Source organism: Vanacampus margaritifer, chromosome 3, assembly GCF_051991255.1.
Source record: "Vanacampus margaritifer isolate UIUO_Vmar chromosome 3, RoL_Vmar_1.0, whole genome shotgun sequence".
In the NCBI taxonomy this organism is placed as follows: domain Eukaryota; kingdom Metazoa; phylum Chordata; class Actinopteri; order Syngnathiformes; family Syngnathidae; genus Vanacampus; species Vanacampus margaritifer.
This window is the reverse complement of record NC_135434.1, coordinates 1736104-1757268: the sequence shown is the minus strand read 5'-3', so window position 1 is coordinate 1757268 and position 21165 is coordinate 1736104. Positions and strand designations below refer to the sequence as shown.

At 42.7% G+C, this 21165-nt stretch overlaps 1 protein-coding gene across 4 annotated transcripts in view; it reads left to right on the top strand.

Annotated features, from left to right (window-relative positions):
• The first annotated feature begins 4381 nt into the window (after nt 1-4381).
• Nucleotides 4382-21165, top strand: part of wdfy3 (WD repeat and FYVE domain containing 3) — a 60270-nt gene continuing 43486 nt past the window's right edge. For 3 of the 4 annotated variants that reach the window (XM_077560810.1, XM_077560808.1, XM_077560807.1), the window contains exons 1-10: nt 9405-9601; nt 14617-14827; nt 14941-15064; nt 16374-16483; nt 16899-17123; nt 17671-17863; nt 18983-19169; nt 19539-19705; nt 20059-20541; nt 20829-20939. In XM_077560810.1, the coding sequence (XP_077416936.1) occupies nt 9573-9601; nt 14617-14827; nt 14941-15064; nt 16374-16483; nt 16899-17123; nt 17671-17863; nt 18983-19169; nt 19539-19705; nt 20059-20541; nt 20829-20939 (1840 nt within the window). In that variant the 5' untranslated portion in view covers nt 9405-9572. Of the gene's footprint in view, nt 4729-9404; nt 9602-14616; nt 14828-14940; nt 15065-16373; nt 16484-16898; nt 17124-17670; nt 17864-18982; nt 19170-19538; nt 19706-20058; nt 20542-20828; nt 20940-21165 lie in introns of those variants that run through there. The other variant, XM_077560809.1, reaches the window with a different exon arrangement.

Sequence of the window (21165 nt, the reverse complement as noted above, 5' to 3'; positions counted from 1 at the left end):
TCATCACAGATGGCGGAATGGAAAACACGTGGGCCCGATTTTCACATGCTTGCCCACATTTTTTTTTCCTTCCAGAACATTTCCCCTGGAGGCGTCACTGGATACACCTTTCTTGTCTACATGGGAGATGAATTGAACGCCGGTTTCACTTTGCTACACGCACACAAAAAAAAGCCTCAAGGAGCCAAGCCTGAAAAGGGACAGGAAGTCGGCCATTTTGCTTCCAAGCAGCCATTTTGAGGGCGATTCGCTCATTGCCAGCGGTCCATTGAATATTTTGAAATTCCAGCCTCCGTTGCCTTTTTAACTTTACAGCATGATTTGGTAGACGCCCACAAAAAGATTTCAGAAGCCATGCTTTTAAGGAGACAAGAAGTCTGCCATTTTGGTTCAAAGCAGCCATTTTAGGTTCAACTTGGTCAATTCCAAGAGTCCTTTAGAAGACTAACTCCGACAATTTTTGAAAATTCTGCCCCTGAAGCCTGTTAAGACTTCTCAACCTGAAATGTGTGGGACATGTCCATCATGAGTAGACCCACAAAAAAGTCTCAGAGCCATGCCTGAAAAGAGACAGGGAGTCTGCCTTTTTGGTTCAAGGGTCAGCTTTGGCCATCGCCAAAGCTGACCCTTGACCCTTGACAGGTTTAGAGAATTCAGCCCCTCAAGCCTCTTTCACTTAAATGTGTTAAATGTGGAAAAAGTCGCAAGATGTTTTTCTTGAAAAGACACCGGAATTCGGCCATTTTGATTTGATGCAGCCCCAGTTACATGCGTGTGAATCCATTTTTTGCTTTCGTTTTTTTTTTTTAATCTTGGTCTCCCTCTCTCTCTTTTTTGTTTTAATCAAAAACACTTTGTTTTTGGAATCGGGTGCTCAGACTTTTAGCCTCTGCATGTGAATGAGCTGATATGTGCGAGTGGTTATTTGCATTTTGTGCACGCTTGCCGTTGCCAAGTGTGATGAAACGTCAACAAGAATCAAAATGATGATGATGATGATGAAGGTATGGTTTTTATGGTCTTCTTTCGAAATCATGTGATTTTCCAGCACATCAGTTGTGTTTACTTTCACTTAAGAACAAACCAAAGCAAATACATAAAAAGTATGAAAAGTTATTGGGGAAAAAATGTAATATGATGAGAATAGAAACAACATTTTCAAAATTCCATCACATGGACAACGATCTGAAAAACAAAACAATCTTCTGCTGTTAAGTTAGAACGTCACTTTTCCTTTGAAAAAAGTGTCATCTTGTAATAACTTTTTTTTTTTTTTAAGGTAGAAATATTTTTCCGAAATAACATTTTCTACTTGAACAATTTTTTTTTCTAGTATGGCACAACTTTTTATGGAAAATATCTCTCATTTTATGTGTTCTCCACATTTTTCCTCAACAAAAACTCAAAAAAATAAACATTTCTTTGACTAAAAACATAAATAAATTCTTATTACTTTCCTTTGCGCAAACAAATCTGACTAAAAAATCTTTAAAATATTTGACTTTTTCTCCAAACATTTTTCTCAAACAAAACGTCTTTCCTGTGTTTTTTTGAAGTGGCAGAAACGATACCAAATTTTTCCTAAACAAATACATATTTTTCTTTTGAAAATCTTGTTTTACCTCCCAAAATAAAAAATTTGACAAAAACATCTTTAAAAGAAAATTCATATTTTTCTCTAAAAACGTTGGATGTACCGTAATAGAACTTTTTGCTCCACCAAGTGCACTTTTCAACAACAACAACAAAACAGGCTCGGAGAGGAAATGCTTTGTGTTCAATGGAAAAATCCACCTGAAGTGAAAAATGCCTTGAGGAGATCCATCCATTTTTTTAAGCGCTTGTTCCTCACAAGGGTCGCGCGGGGTTGCTGGAGCCTATCCCAGCTGCCTTCGGGCAGACCTGCTTGCCAGCCTTCATCAACATGAAGAGTCATGCGCTGTTTATGGTCGCAATTTCTCTTTTATTTCAGGTGAAAGTTGATTTCTTCACTGAAAGTCAGCATCTCTTCTTCCTGTCGTGCTCGTCGGCAAACTTCCCACACAAACACTTGTAAGAAACTTGTGTCGCTGCCAGATGGATCATTCCTGGAAGCGGCCTGATTTAAGGGAAGGCCCGCAGCATCTCCTGATATCATTTCATAGATCTACATCAAATTTGGTGGATATAACAGAAGGCACAAAAAAAAAAAATCTATGTTCAAATTTGAAAAGAAATTTGGAACAAATTGCATGGCTCATCATTTGTTGGAAAGTTAAAAAAAAAAAAAAAAAAGTCAGCCTTGGATACTTTCACTGATCGGCAGGAAATTTAGTAGACACTTCGTTCATAACTGGATCCAGAAAAAAGTCTCAAAGACGTGAAATAGGCCATTTGGGTTGGAAACGTTCATTTGCAACTCTTTCTTGGGAATTTGCCTAAATGAATGAACCCCGAATGGAAACAGGTTTCCCAGTCAGAATTGTGACGCTAAATTAAGAAGAAGCAATTTCATCTGCGCCACCAACAATGCGGGTGGCGCGTGTCATGACAAGCCTCTGCCTCCTCCTCCGAACCCCCCCCCCCCCCTCCTCATCCTCCTCCTCCTCCTCCTCCTCCTCCTCCTCTTGTCGCTCTTCAGGTAAGAGTGTTTCTGCATTCCCTAACATTGTTTGCTGCAAAAATGATTCGTAACATTTCAAATGAACGCACAAGTTACAGCTGGCAGGCAGACAGACAGAATTGAAAGAGTTTTGCAAATAAGACACGCCACACTAGTCTTCATTTTAGTCATGTTGATGTGAAAGCTCGAAGGGGGGAAACAACGCGTGGCCACAAACATTTTGCATTAGAATGTAAATATTTTATTATTACAGCATCCTGTCCAAAAATCTGATCTGTGTGTGTTAGCTAAACATTGAGTAGCTAGCTAGTAAAAGTGATTAGGTTCTAGTTAGCTGGTGATAGGATTTATAGGAATTTTGTCCTCTTTGCGTGTTCCAAAAATGAAGATAGATTTAATGTAAGAAAAATACACCTTTTGCAAAAATGATTTAATAAAAACAGAGAGTCTCTGGACATACAACAGCTTCTGATTTCATCACTTAAAGAACGTGGGATTTCAGAGCGTCAAATGTGCTCTTCTACGTGTACAATAGCTTCTTATAGTTAAAAAGACCTCCTCCTTTTCATTTGTAGACTAAACATACTCTCTGGTACTTTTCCGTGAGCAGATGGCGTAAACAAGGTCAGGTGGATGTTTTTGAGACAGAATGTGTTATATAGTTGAAGGATTTTCCCATAGCAAAATCTCACAAACAAGTTGAATCAAATTTACGGTGGCCGTGACTGATGAAGATTAAAACAATGTGTGTGTGTGTTTTTGAGACAAATTCTGGTTCAAGGGATAAATGTGTTTTCGCACAAAGTGCTGAGAAGGAACTTTTTAGACTAAATAGTATGTCCCAGCTTAAGGCCAGGCCATACGAGGTCAACATCATGTGCTCTGCTCAGGACACAAAACATTTTGACAAGGTTAATATGAAAAATTAAAATATTCATGATGTGTAACAATAGTTGATATATGAAATTAGGTATTAAAAATGTTATAATATCTTTCACTGGCTAGTTAGTTAGCAATCTGGTTAACTAGATTTTAGGGAAGTTAGCTAGCTAGTAAGACATTTAATTGGATTGTGAGTAAAAGGCATTGGGTTAGTTATCTGGTTAATTTGCAAGTTAGCTTTCTAGTTAGTTAGGTGTCTCGCTAGCTAGCTAATTATATATTTAGTTGACTAGCCGGCAAGTTACTATGTTAATTAGTTAGATATCAAATTAGTTAATTAGCTAGCTAGGTAGTTGGCTACCTAGTGAAAGTCATTATGCTAGTTAGGTAGATAAGTAGTTAGCTAACTACCTAGCTAGTTAGACATTTAGGTGGCTAGCTAGTAAAATTGTCAGCTAGTCAGTTAACTAATAGAAATAGAAATTGAAATTCAGAAAGCTCTATTACTAGTTAGTTAGTTAGTTGAATATCCTGAATAAAAAAAAAAGTCCAGTTGTCCTTACTGTCAAACACAAATAGGGCAACAAGGTAATTATTTTTTTCACTGCCGTTTGTGTTTTGATGGAAAGCAAATTATACACCCTTTATAATGCATCTTTATAGATAACTTCCAAAATCTTTATTAAAAAACAAACAAAACAGGAATAAACTCCCCAAAATAAATTTTGATGCAAAATAGAGGTTGGTCTCCCCCCCCAAATAAATAAATACATAACCCCCCTCCAGGATACACTTTTTGTGATCTGGTGGATGTGGCCAAATGAATCTGTGGTCCAAAGGCGCCCTCTTGTGTTCGCTCACGGATGTCCTCCGCTTGTCTTGTCTTTTTCCTTCCCTCCGGCAGATGTCAGCTTCGCTCCTCGGCATGCCGTCCCCGGCTGGCTGCTCGCTCAGTCAGTGCTCGGCTCTACTGGAGGGATGCTCGCCGACCGGCTGGGACGACGAGGAGGTCCGCGCTAAGACTTTGTTTTATGTGTGCGTGTGAGACTGTGTCTGTGTGGATGTTAAGCGAGGAAAAAATGGCCACCGGCTGGCGGTGAAGCAGCGGGAGCGGCGGACCGAGGCGTCCCGTGTAACCCTATGGATGTACGTGGAGGCCGCCCGCCTGGAGCTAATCGACGCGCCGCCGCACTCCTCCCCTCTCATTCCGGGCCAAGTGTTTTGCTGTGACCGCTACTTGGCTGGTGAGTCTTGCGTGCTAAACGGAGGCTTAGCGGAGAAGCTAACTGGCTAGCGGGCGAGTTAGCATAAACAAGCGCTGTGCATCTCGGCTAGTTCCCCACACCCATTTTCGGCCTAAATGTTGCTCGTTTTTAGATGTAATCATCAACCATTCATGTTGTGATGCGTACTATCGAATGTTTCATGTCGGAGGGCACGTAAATGTGACACTCTCAAAGGTGTCGCTGGGGATGCTAGCGGCATCAGCTGGTGGCTAGCAAACGGACCTCCGTCCCACTGCACTGCAACGCCGCCTCCCGCGCTGCCTCGACCGGGTAGGCGTTTTGTGGCTTGACGGTACTTGAACCGTCACCACTACGGAGGCGAGGGAGCAGCCGGCACGCAGTGACTCCTCTTTGATTGATTAGACAAACATGACGGAGGGCGGGTGGGGGTGGGGGAGGGGGTGTTACGGTCACGGTACCGGATGGCTGGCTCGGTTCGAGTGTGTGACGTTACAGAGGGGAAATGACTGGCATTTTAGTCCGCTTACGTCGGGCCTCGGTGCGGTTTTACGACCCGCGACGAGTCCCAGTCTGGTGGAAAATGTGTGTGGAGCGCATTGATTGATGTCTTTCATGTATAACAGACACTTTGAGGTGTTGACGTGTGCGCAGTAATGGAAACACACGCGTTACTTACATGTGTGGTTGTGATTGTTTACATTTGGTAACACACGAGCATGTGCGATATTAACGACACATCAAGTCATATCAGGCGTTATGTGCGATGGAATCACATGTTCATTGTACACCAACCAAATAGTTCAAATGAACATACAATGTTACATGTGTAACAAAAGTGTGCGGTTGTTTTCTCAGAACGAATTTGATTGGTTACATGTGTCTCATGGGCAGATGTGTACAGTATTACCAACATATGAGGTGTTACATTTGGAACGGAAGCATATGATTGTTTACATGTATGTTAGACACTCATGATTATCTTTAACGCGTGGTAGGAACATACATGTGTATTAACAACATACAAGGTATTACTAATGTGTAACACAAGCATGTGATTACTTGCATGCACATGCATCAAAGTTACATGTGGTAGTTGAAGTTGTTTAAATGTGCGTTACAAACATGGGCCATCGCATGTATGTGTAACAGAAATTTTACATGTTGTTTACATGCATACAAGCATTCAAAAAATGCCTACAGTACCGTTCCATGTAGAGAGTACTTTACAGCAACATGTATTACAAATGCACGACATGTTACCCGTGTAACAACGACATATCGGGTTAAGATTGTTCACGTTTACTAGAAACACAAGACATGCAACTAAGTGTCGCTCATGTTCCATACATGTAACAAAGCTATGATGCGTGACGAGTGTCATACTCTTATGCATTACACATACAAGGCGTTACCCGTTGCATGTAACAGAAACAAAATAACAGGCTGCAAGTAATGAGAGGTTGCGTCGTGCGTGAGACAAAACCAGCTCAGTGGACTAGTGGTAGAGTGTCTGCCCTGAGACTGGGAGGTTGGGGGTTCAATCCCTGGCCGGGTCATACCAAAGACTATAAAAATGGGACCCATTGCCACCCTGGTTGACACTCAACATTAAGGGTTGGAATTGGAGGGTTCGATCACCAAATGATTCCCGAGCGCGGCCCCTGCTGCTGCTCACCTCTCTCTCAAATGCGGAGAACGAATTTCTGCCCACTTAGGTGGGTGTGGCAATCAGTGGTACTTTTAACGTAAAATGCAAATGACAGATTACGCGTGTGCGCGGGACGAGTCGACTTGAGTCATGCGCAGCGCCGATGACACGTCGCGCCCGATGCAAACTTCCCTCGCGTGTGAATGTGCAGTCACACACTTGAGCCGTGAGTGAACTGCTGCTTGTTGTGCTTCTAGAGAAGAGGCAACCATCAAAGTGTAAGAGGAAAAAAAATAATTAGTGCCCGGGGGAGCTCGTTGTTCTGCCCGTCAACCGGAGCAAAAAAAAAATAAAAAATGTTGGGGCTGCAATGTGATGCTACTGTGAATTGTGTTTTTGTATTCCTGTTTTGCTTGAGGTTGGAATCAGTGCAGATTACAACTCAAAATCTTATCGTTAGATTTGACTGAGATAGAGAATTACTGAGAAGATGACACCCTGAGGCACTTTGGAACTTGTTTTTTGAAACAAACTGTTACAATTTAAATATGCAAGTAATTAACACCCCTACTAAAAACATTTTTAATTGCTGATGTTAATATTTTTAACTGTAAAAATATTTGATCCCGAAACACTGGAATATAATTTCAAAATCATTTTACAATCTTGTCTGTGTGGACCGGTACTGATAAATAATATAACCTCTGCGGAGATGTATCTTCTGTAATAATACTGCCCCCCCTAGTGGCCAGGTTGTGCACACCAGAAGGAGGAACAATGAATTAAACATGATGTGCAAACTTTTTAAGTCTTTCCATTGTGTTGATTATGTTATTAACTAGGGGTGGGAATCTTTGAATGTCTCACGATTCGATTCAGAATCGAATTTCGATTAGGAACGATTTTTGATTCAAAATCATTTAAGGGACAATGATTTTTGCTTCAATTTATAGATGTTTAAGGAATCGTAATGGTGTACTACAGTCTGACTCACTAATGCTAATTAGCGCGCTACTCGCGGCACTTTTATCACTCAAAAGAACGGCTCCACGCTGCAAAAAAACGACGTTTGTTGGAATAACTTGATGGTGACTTTTTCCTTCTACTCTCTAATGTGGCTACAACTTAACAGTGTATCAAACCGTGTGGAACCACACTGCCCCTAAGTGGCCAAATCGGGTACAACATGAACAGCGCTCTCAATAAAGGCACACACAAACAAAGGGAAGACAGTATAAAATAATTTAAATAAAATCAATTTTGGGATATTTAAAATCAATTCTAAATCGTACTAAATGAGAATTGATTTTTTTTGGGGCACACCCCTATTATTAACCAAACCCTTCTGCCATCAAATAGCATTTAGTAGTTTTCTGCCTGTCACTGTATGTCGCTGGCAAAGATAGATGAACAAATATACATCATTTGTAGAAATAAATATTATTTTTTGCGCCAATTCAGTGAAATTAGAAACTGGCTGAGAATCACTGCACAATACTTTGTGTTTGTCATTGGAGATTTAACCTCCAATCACAAGAAGACACCCTCGGGTGCTTTCTAACTGGTTTCTCCAGAGTTTCATGCTGTTTTTTTTTTTTTTTTAAATCGTCATTACCGAGTTGAGTTGATTATTCAACAAGCCACCGCTAGCGATATAGTGCAGCAGGCGAGTGCGAAGGTTCATCTGACCTCATTTCCTCCCCAGGTTGTCAAAGGGGTTGGGATATTACTGCACGGGGACTTTGAGAGTGTGGGTGTGGCCCAGTCTTAAAAAACATGACAAATGACAGAGAGGCAAAACAAAGGGCAGAGCTGCCACACAACAGCGGCGACGTTATCTTCTTACTTGCTCGAGGGCTTCTCGGGGCGGAGAACGAACGAATGCATCCAAGTCAAAGTCTGGAATTACAATGCCGCTCTTCATTACCGTTTATTTATTTATTTTTTTACTGTCGAATCTGCTTTCACTGCATTGCATTCACTGGATGCATGAAATAACACAAAAAATAAACAAAACACATGCTAGTCAAGGAAAATGACCCCGTTGGTGACCCCCGTAATACGTACATTTATTCACGTCCACAACTAATGCATTTGCTCAACACGCTGATTGAACGGTTTAGAACCAGTTAACAGCCAACCAACTCTACATTCTCATTGGCTGATGCCCGAGTCACTCACCAGGCTGGGCCCCACCTTTTAAAGCCACACACGCACACTCTAAAACAGAGGTGTTCAAACTTTGGCCTGGGGGCCATTTGTGGCCCGCCATCCAGTTTTAAGCGGCCTGAGGCAAAAATGACATCTGCTTTTAATAAATTAATTTTATATAGTGTACAGCTTTTCTAAATACGCAATGATGCAAATGAACTATTCAACAGGTAACAACATTTCGCTTCTCTTGACTGATTTTTTTTTATGCTTGATATATTAAAGTAAAAAAGTGTCAAAGTGGCCCTTGAATCCTTCAATTGTTCTGTATGTGGCCTTTGGAGGAAAAAGTTTGGACACCCTGCTCTAAAGTCAGAGATTATACAGTAGAATGAGAAGATGAAAACCCAGAATGGACAGAAATAATCCCTTCATTTAACATTCATGTTCTTCTTTTTTGTTATTGTGCTTAATAATACAACATCAATCGTTAATCTCAATACTTGATTAATCTGTTGGATAACTGGCAGACCACCCGATTCTAGGGCCCCACCGATATGGATTTTTTTTTTGTGTCAGATATTTGGCAGAATTAAATTCCGATAACGGATTATTCATACAATGAATTCAAAATATAAATGACTTCTATGTGGTCACTCAACTTAACACTCCTCCAGCCCCCAATTTGTGCACCTAAATGGCCCCATTCCTCATTGGCACATTGGCCACTTGCCTCCACCCGGCCAAAGCCGCGTGCACCCCACCGGTGTCAGGGGGGGATCAGCTGCACCAGTCCCTGCAGGACACACACACACAAACACACACACACACATGCGCGTACACACACAACAGGCCGGCTGGCAAACAAAGCCACTGGCACTGCCATGCTTCTCCGCTTCTCACGCCGCGGCGAGGGGAAGGCATGACACCGCCGTCGCCGCCACCTCTCCTCGTCTAAAAGACATCGGCAAAGAAAGGGAAGTGAACATCCTTAATGAAGAAACAATAACATTATTTACCGGTAATTTATCCCTTTGTGAAGATGTTGGCTGGGCACCTTGAGAACAGCAGGTAAGGGGGGGAAAACAACAGCCTGTCTCCGCGGCGACCGCGGTGTTTACCGTGGTTGCGCTACGCGTCTGCCATGTTTTTTTTGTTTTTATCTGCTCGCTTCTCCCGTTCGTCTCCGCCACACCCTTTAACATTGGCCCGGCATTAACATGGACGTCGCGATGCCCGGGAGATGGTCTGCATCAGCACCGTGGCAGGCGGGAAGCAGTCACACACCATGACGACCATGATGATGATGATGATGATGATGATGATGATGCGCATCAGCTTAAAGATGGGAGTCTCTCTTGCGAAGCGTAACCAGGTCACGCTGTTTCCTAGACAGCCGTGTGTTGTGTTTGTAGAGGAGATGACAGTCAAGGTTGTAAAATGGTGGCCGTGTGCAAACAAGTGGCCCTCGTGTCAACTCATTCTCTTCAGTCGTCAGGTTTCCATCCAATTGTTTAGATTTTTTTTAAAAGCGAATTAACTGAAAATGCGCAAAACGGACCTGCGACTTGTGCCCGTTTCCATCTGTTCTTCTTTTGCGAATATTGAGAGGGGACTCCGCTGCTGTAGGTGGCGCTATACATTATAGAGACGTGATCCACCAGTATGAGTTTGCTTTTGTAATTCTTGATAAACCGTCGCCTTTCTTTGCTGTTTTCCATCTAAAATAGCATTAATATTCGCTTCTTTCCCAAAAGATTTCTGTTTCGTCGTCCCCCCCCAACATACCTTAACGTCATCGTCCGACATTGCTGTGGGACGGACTACAAACGTTCGTGTGACATACGAGCAGAGCAGCGTTAATGTTGGAGTCGGTGGAAAAACCTAAGACACGCACACTCGCACGCACGCACGCACATACACATACTCACCCACATACAAAAAATAAAAATAAAGGAGAGCAATGATGATGACATGTCAAATCGGTAAAATTAACTAATGAACAATACTGAGCTCTCCATAAAAAAAAAATAAAAAAAATAACCTAAGAGGATGAAACGGGACCCGCAGCTCGCTTTCTTCTTGCTAAAAAGGTTCGACCTCGTCACGAAAATGCGATAGGGTCTGTTTATGATGAGCAATGCACAATAAAACTGCCACTTAACTAACGTCTCGGCATTCTGGCTTCTATTCCGCTTTTCGCCAGAGGGGTCGCAAATCTGCAAAAACTCTGTAACTTGCGTTTAGCGGCTTTAAGATTAAGAAATGCTACGAACAGATCTAAATTCCTAAGAAATGTTTGATCGCATTGTATTGCCATTAAGTGAGAGTACAGTGCCATGATGTGTTTGTCCATTGGCGTGTTAATGAGTTTCAGCTCAGTCTTTTGTCCAATCAGGGCTGTCAATTCAGAGGTCCCCAGCGTCCACATTCTCCCTGCAAAGCGGGGACGTTCCCGCGGGTTACGTCACGCTTTCTCTCACTCTGGCACCCCTTTGAAGCGTCGGGCTTTTCCAGGACGTTGCGCTGCTGCCTTTTTCATCTCGCTCACAAGTTGCCGCTGACTCCGCGGGAGACATTCATCGCACTTGGCGTCTACTTTGAACGTCGTCGGGAGGTTCGCTGAGGAGTTCACATTCCACAGACGCATCCAGCTGACTTGTTTTGATTGTTGGGGAACTTTCAGTGGGAACAAATCCAAAGTACAAAATAAACAAAACAAAGTAATTTTTTTTCTCACAGAAATGGCTGAGAGTCCTATTGGAAGCGGCTAGCTTGACGTGCTAACCTAGCCCTCTACATTGTCACTCTGCTTTCCTTCTTGGCAAGAAAATTGGAGTCAAATACACCACACAGGTCACGTAAGAGCCGCAAAGTCATTTGATGACAAAAAGCTGCCCCAAACTGGCTTAGTGCCCTTTTGAAAGGGAAAACGCGAGAAGCTAACAAAAGGCTCTGCCTTCAACCGGCGCTCCTTAAACTAAGAAACATCAGAAATGAGATTTAGTTGTCGATAGTTGTGTTTTGGGGCTCAGATCGAAAGATATATGAGACAAGCCTTCACAATTCCAGCTTTTATTTCATGGTACAGAGCAAAACATTTCTCATCTTTTGATCTGAAAGCCAAAACGTCTTCAGTATACAACAAAAACAAAGTATGAACGGAAATGACGTATAGCTTTATCTGCCTGCCTTTCACCTGTAGATGTAACTTTTTGTTCATAGATTTATGCGCGCAGCTTTCGCCGTGTAGGTTTATCTGTATTGACAATTCCGAACATCCGGGAATGTCTGCCTCCACACAGTGTAAACAAACGGAATATTAGTCAAACAACATTTCATGGCATTTTGAAATCAAAATAATACTCACAGATCAAATGACAACCATCCAACGTCCAATGCTTTTCAATGGATGGAGAAAGTTATTTGACAGAGTTTGTGACGTACGCTCGGAGTTGTCAAGAGCTTTACTCGCATATCTTTAGTCGCACCCGCACATATTTATCAATATAGCTTTATTTTTTATAGCTTTAAAAGTTTTGTCCGCATAGTTTTACCCAAGGATGGCTTAATTTCGGAAGCAGAACCCCCCCCAAAAGCATTCTCTCTCTCCTTTTCTTGCTCGTCCATGTGTACATTATGCCGCCGCCTTGTGTATCATTTGTTCATGCCCGGTGTTGACGCTTGTTCAATTTTTCACATGCAATTTCTGTGTCTGGCCAAAACTTGTTGTTTCATGTCTTGAGTGAACATAAAGGTGGTCATTTAAAATGACTTGCAAGGTGTGAGTGATTCTGGAGGGCTTTTATTTAGTCTGAATCAGGGTCTATTTATAAAATGTCTGCGGGTGTCGTGACGCCAGTCGTCCCTCTCGCGACGTTCTTCCCGCCGTGACTCAGGAAGCATCATGCTGATTTTTTTCTGGGGATTATCAGCATTTTTTTCAGACATTTTGTGTTGCACTGGCAGCTTTTCCAACTTTCTATTTTAGCCACAGTCTGGCTTTTCTCATGCTAACTGCTTAGCGACTTAGCTTCTTTGTGTTTTAACATTGAAGGATGTGAATGTGAAATACAAGTCAAAAGCGAAAGGAGACATCATGAGTTCTGGAGGTCTATGACGGGTCATCATCCCCGTCCTAAAATTCACTTCCTGTCGTGTTTATTGTTTTGAGGAAGTGTGAACCACAATAGCAGCTGATTTTGTGTTTTTTCGCATCCTGCTTCAAGCGTTTCCTGTTCCTGAGTGACTGCGGACACGAGCATTAAGACGACACGCTTGGTCACTTCTGTTGATTTAATGGGTTGAGCTCCACGTGGGCTTTCTCGAAGGTTTACATACACAAAATGGTCTCTTTACCAAATTGCAAAGTCACTTTTGATGCGTTTTTGGGATATTTATACCATATCGCTTCTAATGGTTTTCATTCAGCACATTTAGCATGACAAATGTTGTCCGCCTGACGATTGATTTTAGCACAACACGTTTCATTTTTAAATTTTTAACCAAGATATAGATGAAGAAAGAGTTACACAACAATGCAAATTTAATGGCAGTTACGATGAACTCATTCACTGACTGGCAGCCATTTTCACTGAAACAACCCCCTTCGCTACCGGCTGTTTTACTGGATTTTGCCAGATTTTGCAAGGCCCGTGTTCTATTCCTATGAAAACTTGGAATTTACCAAAAGAAAGATTAGAGTATCTTCTTACTCCTTCTTAAAAAATATATCGCTTTATCTGTTTCTGTGTTGCAGATATTAGCATTAGAATATAGCTAAGTTTCATCATTTTTCACAAATCTGTTTAAAACAGTGGGAAAATAGCTTTTTATTTATTTTATTTATACGTTTTTTGGGAGCAAATGAGTTAATAATGTCAGCATCTTGTGTTGATCTGTAAGAAGGAATGGAGATTTGTATTTATTTTTAAAATCCAGAGATGGTACAGATGAGCTTTTGTCATTGGATTCTCAAGACTGCCAACCCCCCCCCCCCCCCCTCCTTTAGTTTCCTGCGGTACTGCAAAATATATATATATATATAAATATATCCAATGCTCACTGGAAGTTTTGCTTATTTGCACGTGAATTTTTTTTCTTATCCGCAGAGATGATATGCATCCATTCTTTGCTCTGAATTTGAGCTTTGGCATCTCCTAGCAACAGTCTTTAAGTCGTGAACAGTTGTCGGAATGGCAGCCCGAAGATACTCTGACAAACTATACTGCAGACATTATTAAATCATCAAAGAGGCTGGCAGCATATTCGGGAACATCAGCTTTCTACTGTGGAATCGCGCATTGATCTGATGATTGAATTTATTCATAATTTAACGTGTGAAACATCACAACTAAGCTTTGAGATCAAAAGAACAGTAATCCTTCAAGTGATTCTCTTCATTCTTATTCCTGGGAACGGAATGTTTGTTTTTATTCCATGATACGGATCATAAGGCTTACCTTAGCGCTGTGAGAAGCTCCAATCATTGCAAGCTGAAGCTACACAGACAATAGTAAACAGTTAAGAATACAGTGTTTCCGTGCCTATTCACAATGTGCCTGCAAATTACATTTTTTTCCTTCTTTTTTTTTACCTATGCTACACCACAAGATGGTGCCAAAGTCCTCTTTGTCTGACATAAAAATTGTTATTCTTGTGCAACCAAGGAACTATGTTGAAGTGGATAGAGGAGTTCTCCAAAGCCCTGGCTTAGAAAGTATATAAGTAGTGCTTGTGTGTCATGTGGCATTTTGTTTTTCAATGAACTAAGTTGAAGTGAGGGGAGGCGCTTCTCCAAGACCTGGCTAATATAAAAGTGGCGATTTGGCGCCATCATGTAGCAAATTACTTCCAAAGAACTATGTTGAAATGCAGGGAGGAGTTTCTCTGAAGGACTTCGCTAGTACAAAGTAGTGCTTTGGTATCATCATTTTTTTTTTTTTTTTATCATGATAGTTTTTTTCCCCATGGCACAGATGTTTATAGTGTGATTTCTATATTGGATCACAGTAGCTGGTGTACCTAAAAAAAAAAAATAGAAGTGTCCAGCGTGAGTCTCACGGCCATCATTCGGTCTCGTTCAGGGCGAGCTTCGTCCTCAGCAAGCCTCTGAAGATGAACATGGTGAAGAGGATCATGGGGCGGCCACGTCAGGAGGAGTGCAGCCCCCAGGACAACGCCCTGGGTCTGATGCACCTGCGCCGTCTCTTCTCCGAACTCTGCCACCCCCCCAGACACATGACGCAGAAGGAGCAGGAGGAGAAGCTCTACATGATGTTGCCCGTCTTCAACCGGGTACGTCGGGAAGCCGTTAATCCAATATATCGATTCATACACGATGCCCACAACCGATGCCCGGACTGGCTAACGGTTAGCCAGTTAACAACCATGCATGCGTCCACTCTCAGGTGTTCGGGAACGCCACGCCCAGCAGCATGACGGAGAAGTTCTCGGACCTGCTGCAGTTCACCACGCAGGTGTCCCGCCTGATGGTGACCGAGATCAGGCGCAGGGCCTCCAACAAATCCACCGGTCAGTGAGGGCTACATCCGGATTTTGAGTATTAAGTGATGCAAAAAGTGACGTATTATATAATTGAACAATTCATCAAAAAGGAGGTTTTAATCTGTTTAGTGCTGCATTGTTGAAGATTAATAAACCAACCTAATTAAAAGAAACCCCGACTGTAACACAAGTTTACTTATATTATTTATTTGGTTGTTACTAATGTAACTATAAGATTCATTCATCAAAAATCATTTCCAGTTGAATACATTTTGTAGATATTTCATTTGGACGTACGCCGCCATTGTTCGGTGCGTAATGATGTAAAATGGCGGCAGGTTCTCCGCCGAGCAATGCGAAACGCCTGTCAAGAAAGCAAGCTAAGCCTAGTAGCGTTGCGAAAAAAACGTCTGGTGAATGACGAGAGCACGGCATCTCCCGATCGCATGTTGTGTCCTTAGGAACGCTACGAGGCTAAACTTGCTTTCTTGATATGCGTTTCACATTGTTCGTCAGAGAGCCGGCCGCCATTCTATATTCAATAACAATGGCGGCGTCCGTCCAAATAAAGTTAATACAGAATGTATTCAACTGGTAATGATTTTTGAAAAATGAATCTCATAGTTATGTTAGTAACAACCAAATAAATAATATCGAGCAAACTTCTCATGACAGTTGGGGTTCCTTTTAAAACAAATACATATACACGTGTATTTAAAACAAACCAAAGTAGTTTGCCTTAACAATGCCCCGCTAGCTTAATGCTAAAGCAGAATGGAAAACGCCACTGATGGGCTAACAGTTACATAGATAGTCGCAGTGTTACAGCAGACAATATCACAGTACTCTTTATCTTCTAAAAAAACCACGTAATATTATTACAGTTTATTGAGTCACTGGGAATACTGGTGACTCTTCTTTGTTTGTCTGTATGACTGTATTATACTGCCTCCGGTGGCCAAGGTAGGCACACCCGAAGGACTGCACTTATTTTCTGAGATATCTCAGAAAAGCCAAAAACATGAGGAGTCACGCAATTTTTTTCCCCTGAGAAATCAAATGTGCTTTCTTACTTTCTTGTGGCTTTCTCTTCTTCGTTGGTTTTAAAAACAACCTCCAACTATTTCCAAAACAGCGCCACCCTTTCAGCATGGCCAAACACCATAACTGCAGTTACAAATGATGGCCACTGCCTGCATGTCGATTTGTCATTTCATCCTAATTGCTTAATCCAGGCGCCGAAACGTTCTGTGTCTTACTTGTCACATTTCTGAAGATGATTTAACATCTCGTTTACCTCCTCCATTTATTAAAATGTGTGTTTTTGCGTGCACAGAGGCGGCCAGCCGGGCCATCGTTCAGTTCCTGGAGGTGAACCAGAGCGAGGAGGCCAGTCGTGGCTGGATGCTCCTCACCACCATCAACCTGTTGGCCTCCTCGGGGCAGGTCAGTGCAACACGACCTTCCGCAATGCTCAAATGAGCAGATATCGGAGAGACAGAGGTGGCAAATCCAGGTCCAGAAAGTAAAAACCTTGCCACAGTTTGGCTTTCGCCTCAGGTGCTAGTTAGCTAGCTCCTTAGCTAGCTCCCATGGTGCTCGTTTACATGCTAGGGAGCTAGCTGGCTAGCAACAGGGGCTAAAGCCAAACTGATGCATTTTTAGGCTGATGTCATTGCCTCCTTCCTTTCTCTTAGTCTTCCTTAATCATGACTAAACAATATTTTCAAGCATTCATCCATCCTTTTGTAACACACACACACACACACACACACACACACACACACAAACACACACACACACACACACACACACACACACACACACACACACACTCACTCGTGTAAATGCTTTCTTTCAGAAAACTGTGGACTGCATGACGACCATGTCTGTGCCGTCCACGCTGGTCAAATGTCTCTACCTGTTCTTCGACCTCCCGCACATGGCGGAGGCCCCGGTGGGCCCCGCCCCGCCCCCTCCCACCTCACCGCCGCCCTCCCAGGACAAGACGCCGGGCCCAGGCCATCCCCCCACAGAGCTGCCCCTGGCCGACCGCAGGGCGGTGCTACAGAAAGTCTTTGTTCAGGTAAAAGAGCAGAAATCACTTCAGTGGGCAACTCCAAATAAGGGTTTCAAGGCAGGGGTAGGGTTTCAAATTAGTGTTAGAATCTAGCGTTATTCAAATCAGGGTTTCAAACCTGGGTTTAGGGTTCAAGCCAAAGTTAGCCTTCATATTCGGATGTCAAAAAGCATTAGGGTCTCAAATTAGTTTTACAAACTTGGGTTAGGGTTGCAAGTCAATCGGGTTTCAAATTAGGGTTCCAAGCCATGGTTAGGGTTTAATTCAAAGGTTACAGTTTCAAACGCAGATTTCCATTTTAAATGTTCCATATGTGTTCAAGACTAAATTTGAGTTTCATATTAGGTTGTCTTGGCTGGATTAGAGTTTTAAATCTGGAGTAGGGGTTCAAACCTAGGTTGGGGTCAAAATTTGTTTTTTTAAGCCAGGTTGTGTTTAAAGGCAATGTTAGAGTTTAAACCTAAGGTTAGGGTTTAAAGTCTGAGTCAAAGATTGAAATCAGTGCTGGATTTGTGAATTTTTGTTTGAGTGTTTTGATGTTGTGCCCTTTCAGATCCTGGTGAAGTTGTGCACGTTTGTGTCTCCGGCTGAGGAGCTGGCCCAGAAGGACGACCTGCACCTCCTGTTCAGCGCCATCACGTCCTGGTGCCCGCCTCACAACCTTCCCTGGAGGACCAGCGCCGGCGACGTGCTCACCACCATCTCGCGACACGGACTCAGCGTCAATGTGGTCAAGTACATACACGGTAGGGCTGGACAGGGGGGAGTCGACAGGATTTTGATACATGTTGAATTCATTAATTATTAATAAATGTGATTATTTATTGTTTCAAAACTCAACTTTGTCTCCCCTGCGATGTAACTTGAAAGCAGAAATTTGATAACAAGGTAAAATAATAATATATTAAAATTAGAGGTTTAATGATAAATACATAAGTTTAGAACTAATCGGATGCTAAATTGTTTGATAATTATTTTGATAACTGATTTTTTAGAGACCTTGTTTAATTTAAAATGGATCCAAATTCACAGATTTTAAGCCTTTCAACAGTAAATATTGTCTGATTTCTGTCCTATCAACTCAAAATAATGCCCTTTTAAACATGTTTAAAAAAAAAAAGAAAATCCAATTCATCACAAAATAATCAATTATTAGAATACTAGTTGCAGATCTATTGAAAATAATAGCAATAAAGAAACAATAAATAACATTAAACACCTGCTGCTCCTGCTGTGTGCATCTTGGCCGTAATTGTGATTACATTTCGATGAATTGTTTAGATCAAGTACACCGTATCTTCGTTTAAGCAGCCAACTAGTCGGCTCTGAATGAATTGCTCCTCTGTAGGTTGCTGCCAGCTTGCAAACTCCTTTTTCAGCTTTAGCACTCCTATTTCATTCCCTTCCCAGCCTGCTTGGATAGCAGATATGTCGGGTTCAGTCAAGATTTAATAAACAACAGACAAGGAAGGAAGACGTGAGACTTAGATTATTTTTGCTCGCGAGGAGAACGGTCATCGATGTGCACAGATTACAATCTCCTACCCGCTCTGAGGCACACTCTTCCAAGCTCTCTCTTGTTATTTTTTTTGAGTTATTGCGCAGATAATACAGATGTCTTTTTTTACTGCGCTGCTGAATAAATGCTTTGCAATACTATAAGAGTAATGGGATAATTTATGTACATTTATTCTAACAAAATATTAGAAGAAAAAAAAAAGAAATGTGGTATAACAATAAACATTCTGAATGTCTAGCAGACTTCTATCTTGATTCAGCATTAGCGCATGAGCACTGCTTCCCGTTTCTTCCGCAACCCGTTTAGTCAGCCCACCTGAATGAATTGCTCCCTCTTGTGTCCGCAGAGAAGAAATGCCTGTCCACGTGCGTGCAAAACATGCAGCAGTCTGACGACCTTTCCCCGCTGGAGATCGTGGAGATGTTCGCCGGCCTGTCCTGCTTCCTGAAGGACTCCAGCGACGTTTCGCAGACGCTGCTGGACGACTTCCGCATGTGCCAGGGATACAACTTCCTGTGCAACCTCATGCTCAGGTACGACATGGAATGGTCTAACATCTTTTAAAGCCAGTGTCTTTTACGTTCATCGGTGTTTACTGAGTGACAAAATGGTGGTCCCAATGTTCTGTTGTCTGGTGGTCACGGAAAGCAGACGCCATCTTCAATCTAACGTGGCTGCTGTTCGATTTTTGATTGGATGAGTGACACAAGGAAGTTTGCTGGGGTTTTTCTTTTTTGGCATGTTGAGGACCGATTGTAAACGCTTGTTGTCTCAATTAATGTGATAATACAATATAATTAATGAAATACATACTGGAGGCGAAAATGTAAAATGAGTGGTGGAGTTTTTTAACGCTTGTAAGACACATTCAAGATGCGTTTTTGTTTTTTGTGGGTTTTCAGGCTAGAGCAGGCCAAGGAGGACGAATCAAGGGACGCCCTGAAGGATCTGGTCAACCTGGTGACATGTCTGACCACTTACGGCGTGACAGAGCTCAAACCCGCCGGCCTGACCACCGGAGCGCCCTTCTTGCTGCCAGGATTTGTCCTTCCGCAGCCTTCCGGAAAAGGTAGGGTTCTCCAACACGTACTTGTACTTAGCCCAAAATGCACAAAAATCAAGCCGGAGAATTGCGGGCTTGAAACCTAGCTAGGGCTTCAAACCCGAGTTAAAATTTCAAATTTGGGTTTTAAAGAAGGATTTGGGTTTCATTCTTTGGGATTGAAGCCTGGATTAGGCTTTCAAAAAAGTATTGTGATTTCAATGAGGATTTAGAGCCGAGATTAGGGTTTCAAACACAGATTTGGGTTTCAAATCGGGCTTTCAAATGACGTATTTACGCATGTGTTATGGATTGGGATTATTTCAAACAAGGGTTAGGGTTGATGTTTTCATGCACACGTGACGTGCTGTCGCCGGCAGGCCAGACGCTGCGCAACATCCAGGCCTTCTCGGTGCTGCAGAACGCCTTCCTGCAAGCCAAGAGCGGGCGTCTGGCGTGCACGCTGCTGGACGCGGTGGGCAGCATCTACGCCGCCGACCCGGCCAACTACTTCATCCTGGAGTCGCAGCACACGCTGTCGCAGTTCGCCGAGCGCGTGGCCCGCCTGCCCGAGGAGGCGCAAGTCAAATACTTCCAGCTGCTGGAGTTTGCGGTCTTCAGCCTCAACTACGTGCCCTGCAAGGAGCTGTTCAGCGTCAGCGTGCTGCTCAAGGCCAGCGCCTCGCACACCTGCAGCGTGACGGCCGTGCGCGCCCTCCTGAGGATGGCCCGCCACGACCCCATCTTCGGTGACGTGCTGAGGGAGGTGGGCCTGCTGGAGGTGCTGGTCAACCTGCTGCACAAGTACGCCGCCCTCCTCAAGGACCCCGCCGTGCAGCAGCAGCAGCACAACAACGAGCAGGGTGAGAACACATTAGTGGTGCGACCATTTATCCGCAACTCGTCCATTATCAAATTCATCCATCATTATTTTGGATACTCGAAATAGCGTTACCTTAGGACAACATTGATCAACATTTTGATTTTGATTTTCTGACTTGTTACGACCTAAACCAGTAACCACATCATACAAAAATAAATATATTGGTGCATTTTTGTTGCTGTCAATTTTTAAAAATGTCCTGTCCTGTAACAAAGTGAAGAGACCAGAGCAATTATGATTTTTTTTTTTTTGTGTGTGTGCGTTCAGCCGAGTGCAAGAACAACACGGTGGCCGAGGAGCAGAAGCAGCTGGCCTGGCTGGTCATGGAGACGCTCACCGTGCTCCTGCAGGGCTCACACACCATGAACACCAATGCAGGTAATCTTGTTGTTTTCTTAACCTTTAACCTTTTTTTTAAACTTAAAAAAAAAAAACTATCTACAAATGATCTGGCTCAGGTGTCGCTTTTCTAAATCTAACGAGAGCCTTGCGCACAAACGTTAGCACACTTCTGCTTTAAAGGTGGTTGAAAGCAAAGAAAAAACATGTTTTGGTTACTATGTCATCGTACTTAAGTTAATTTACCAAAATAGTAGGTCATCTG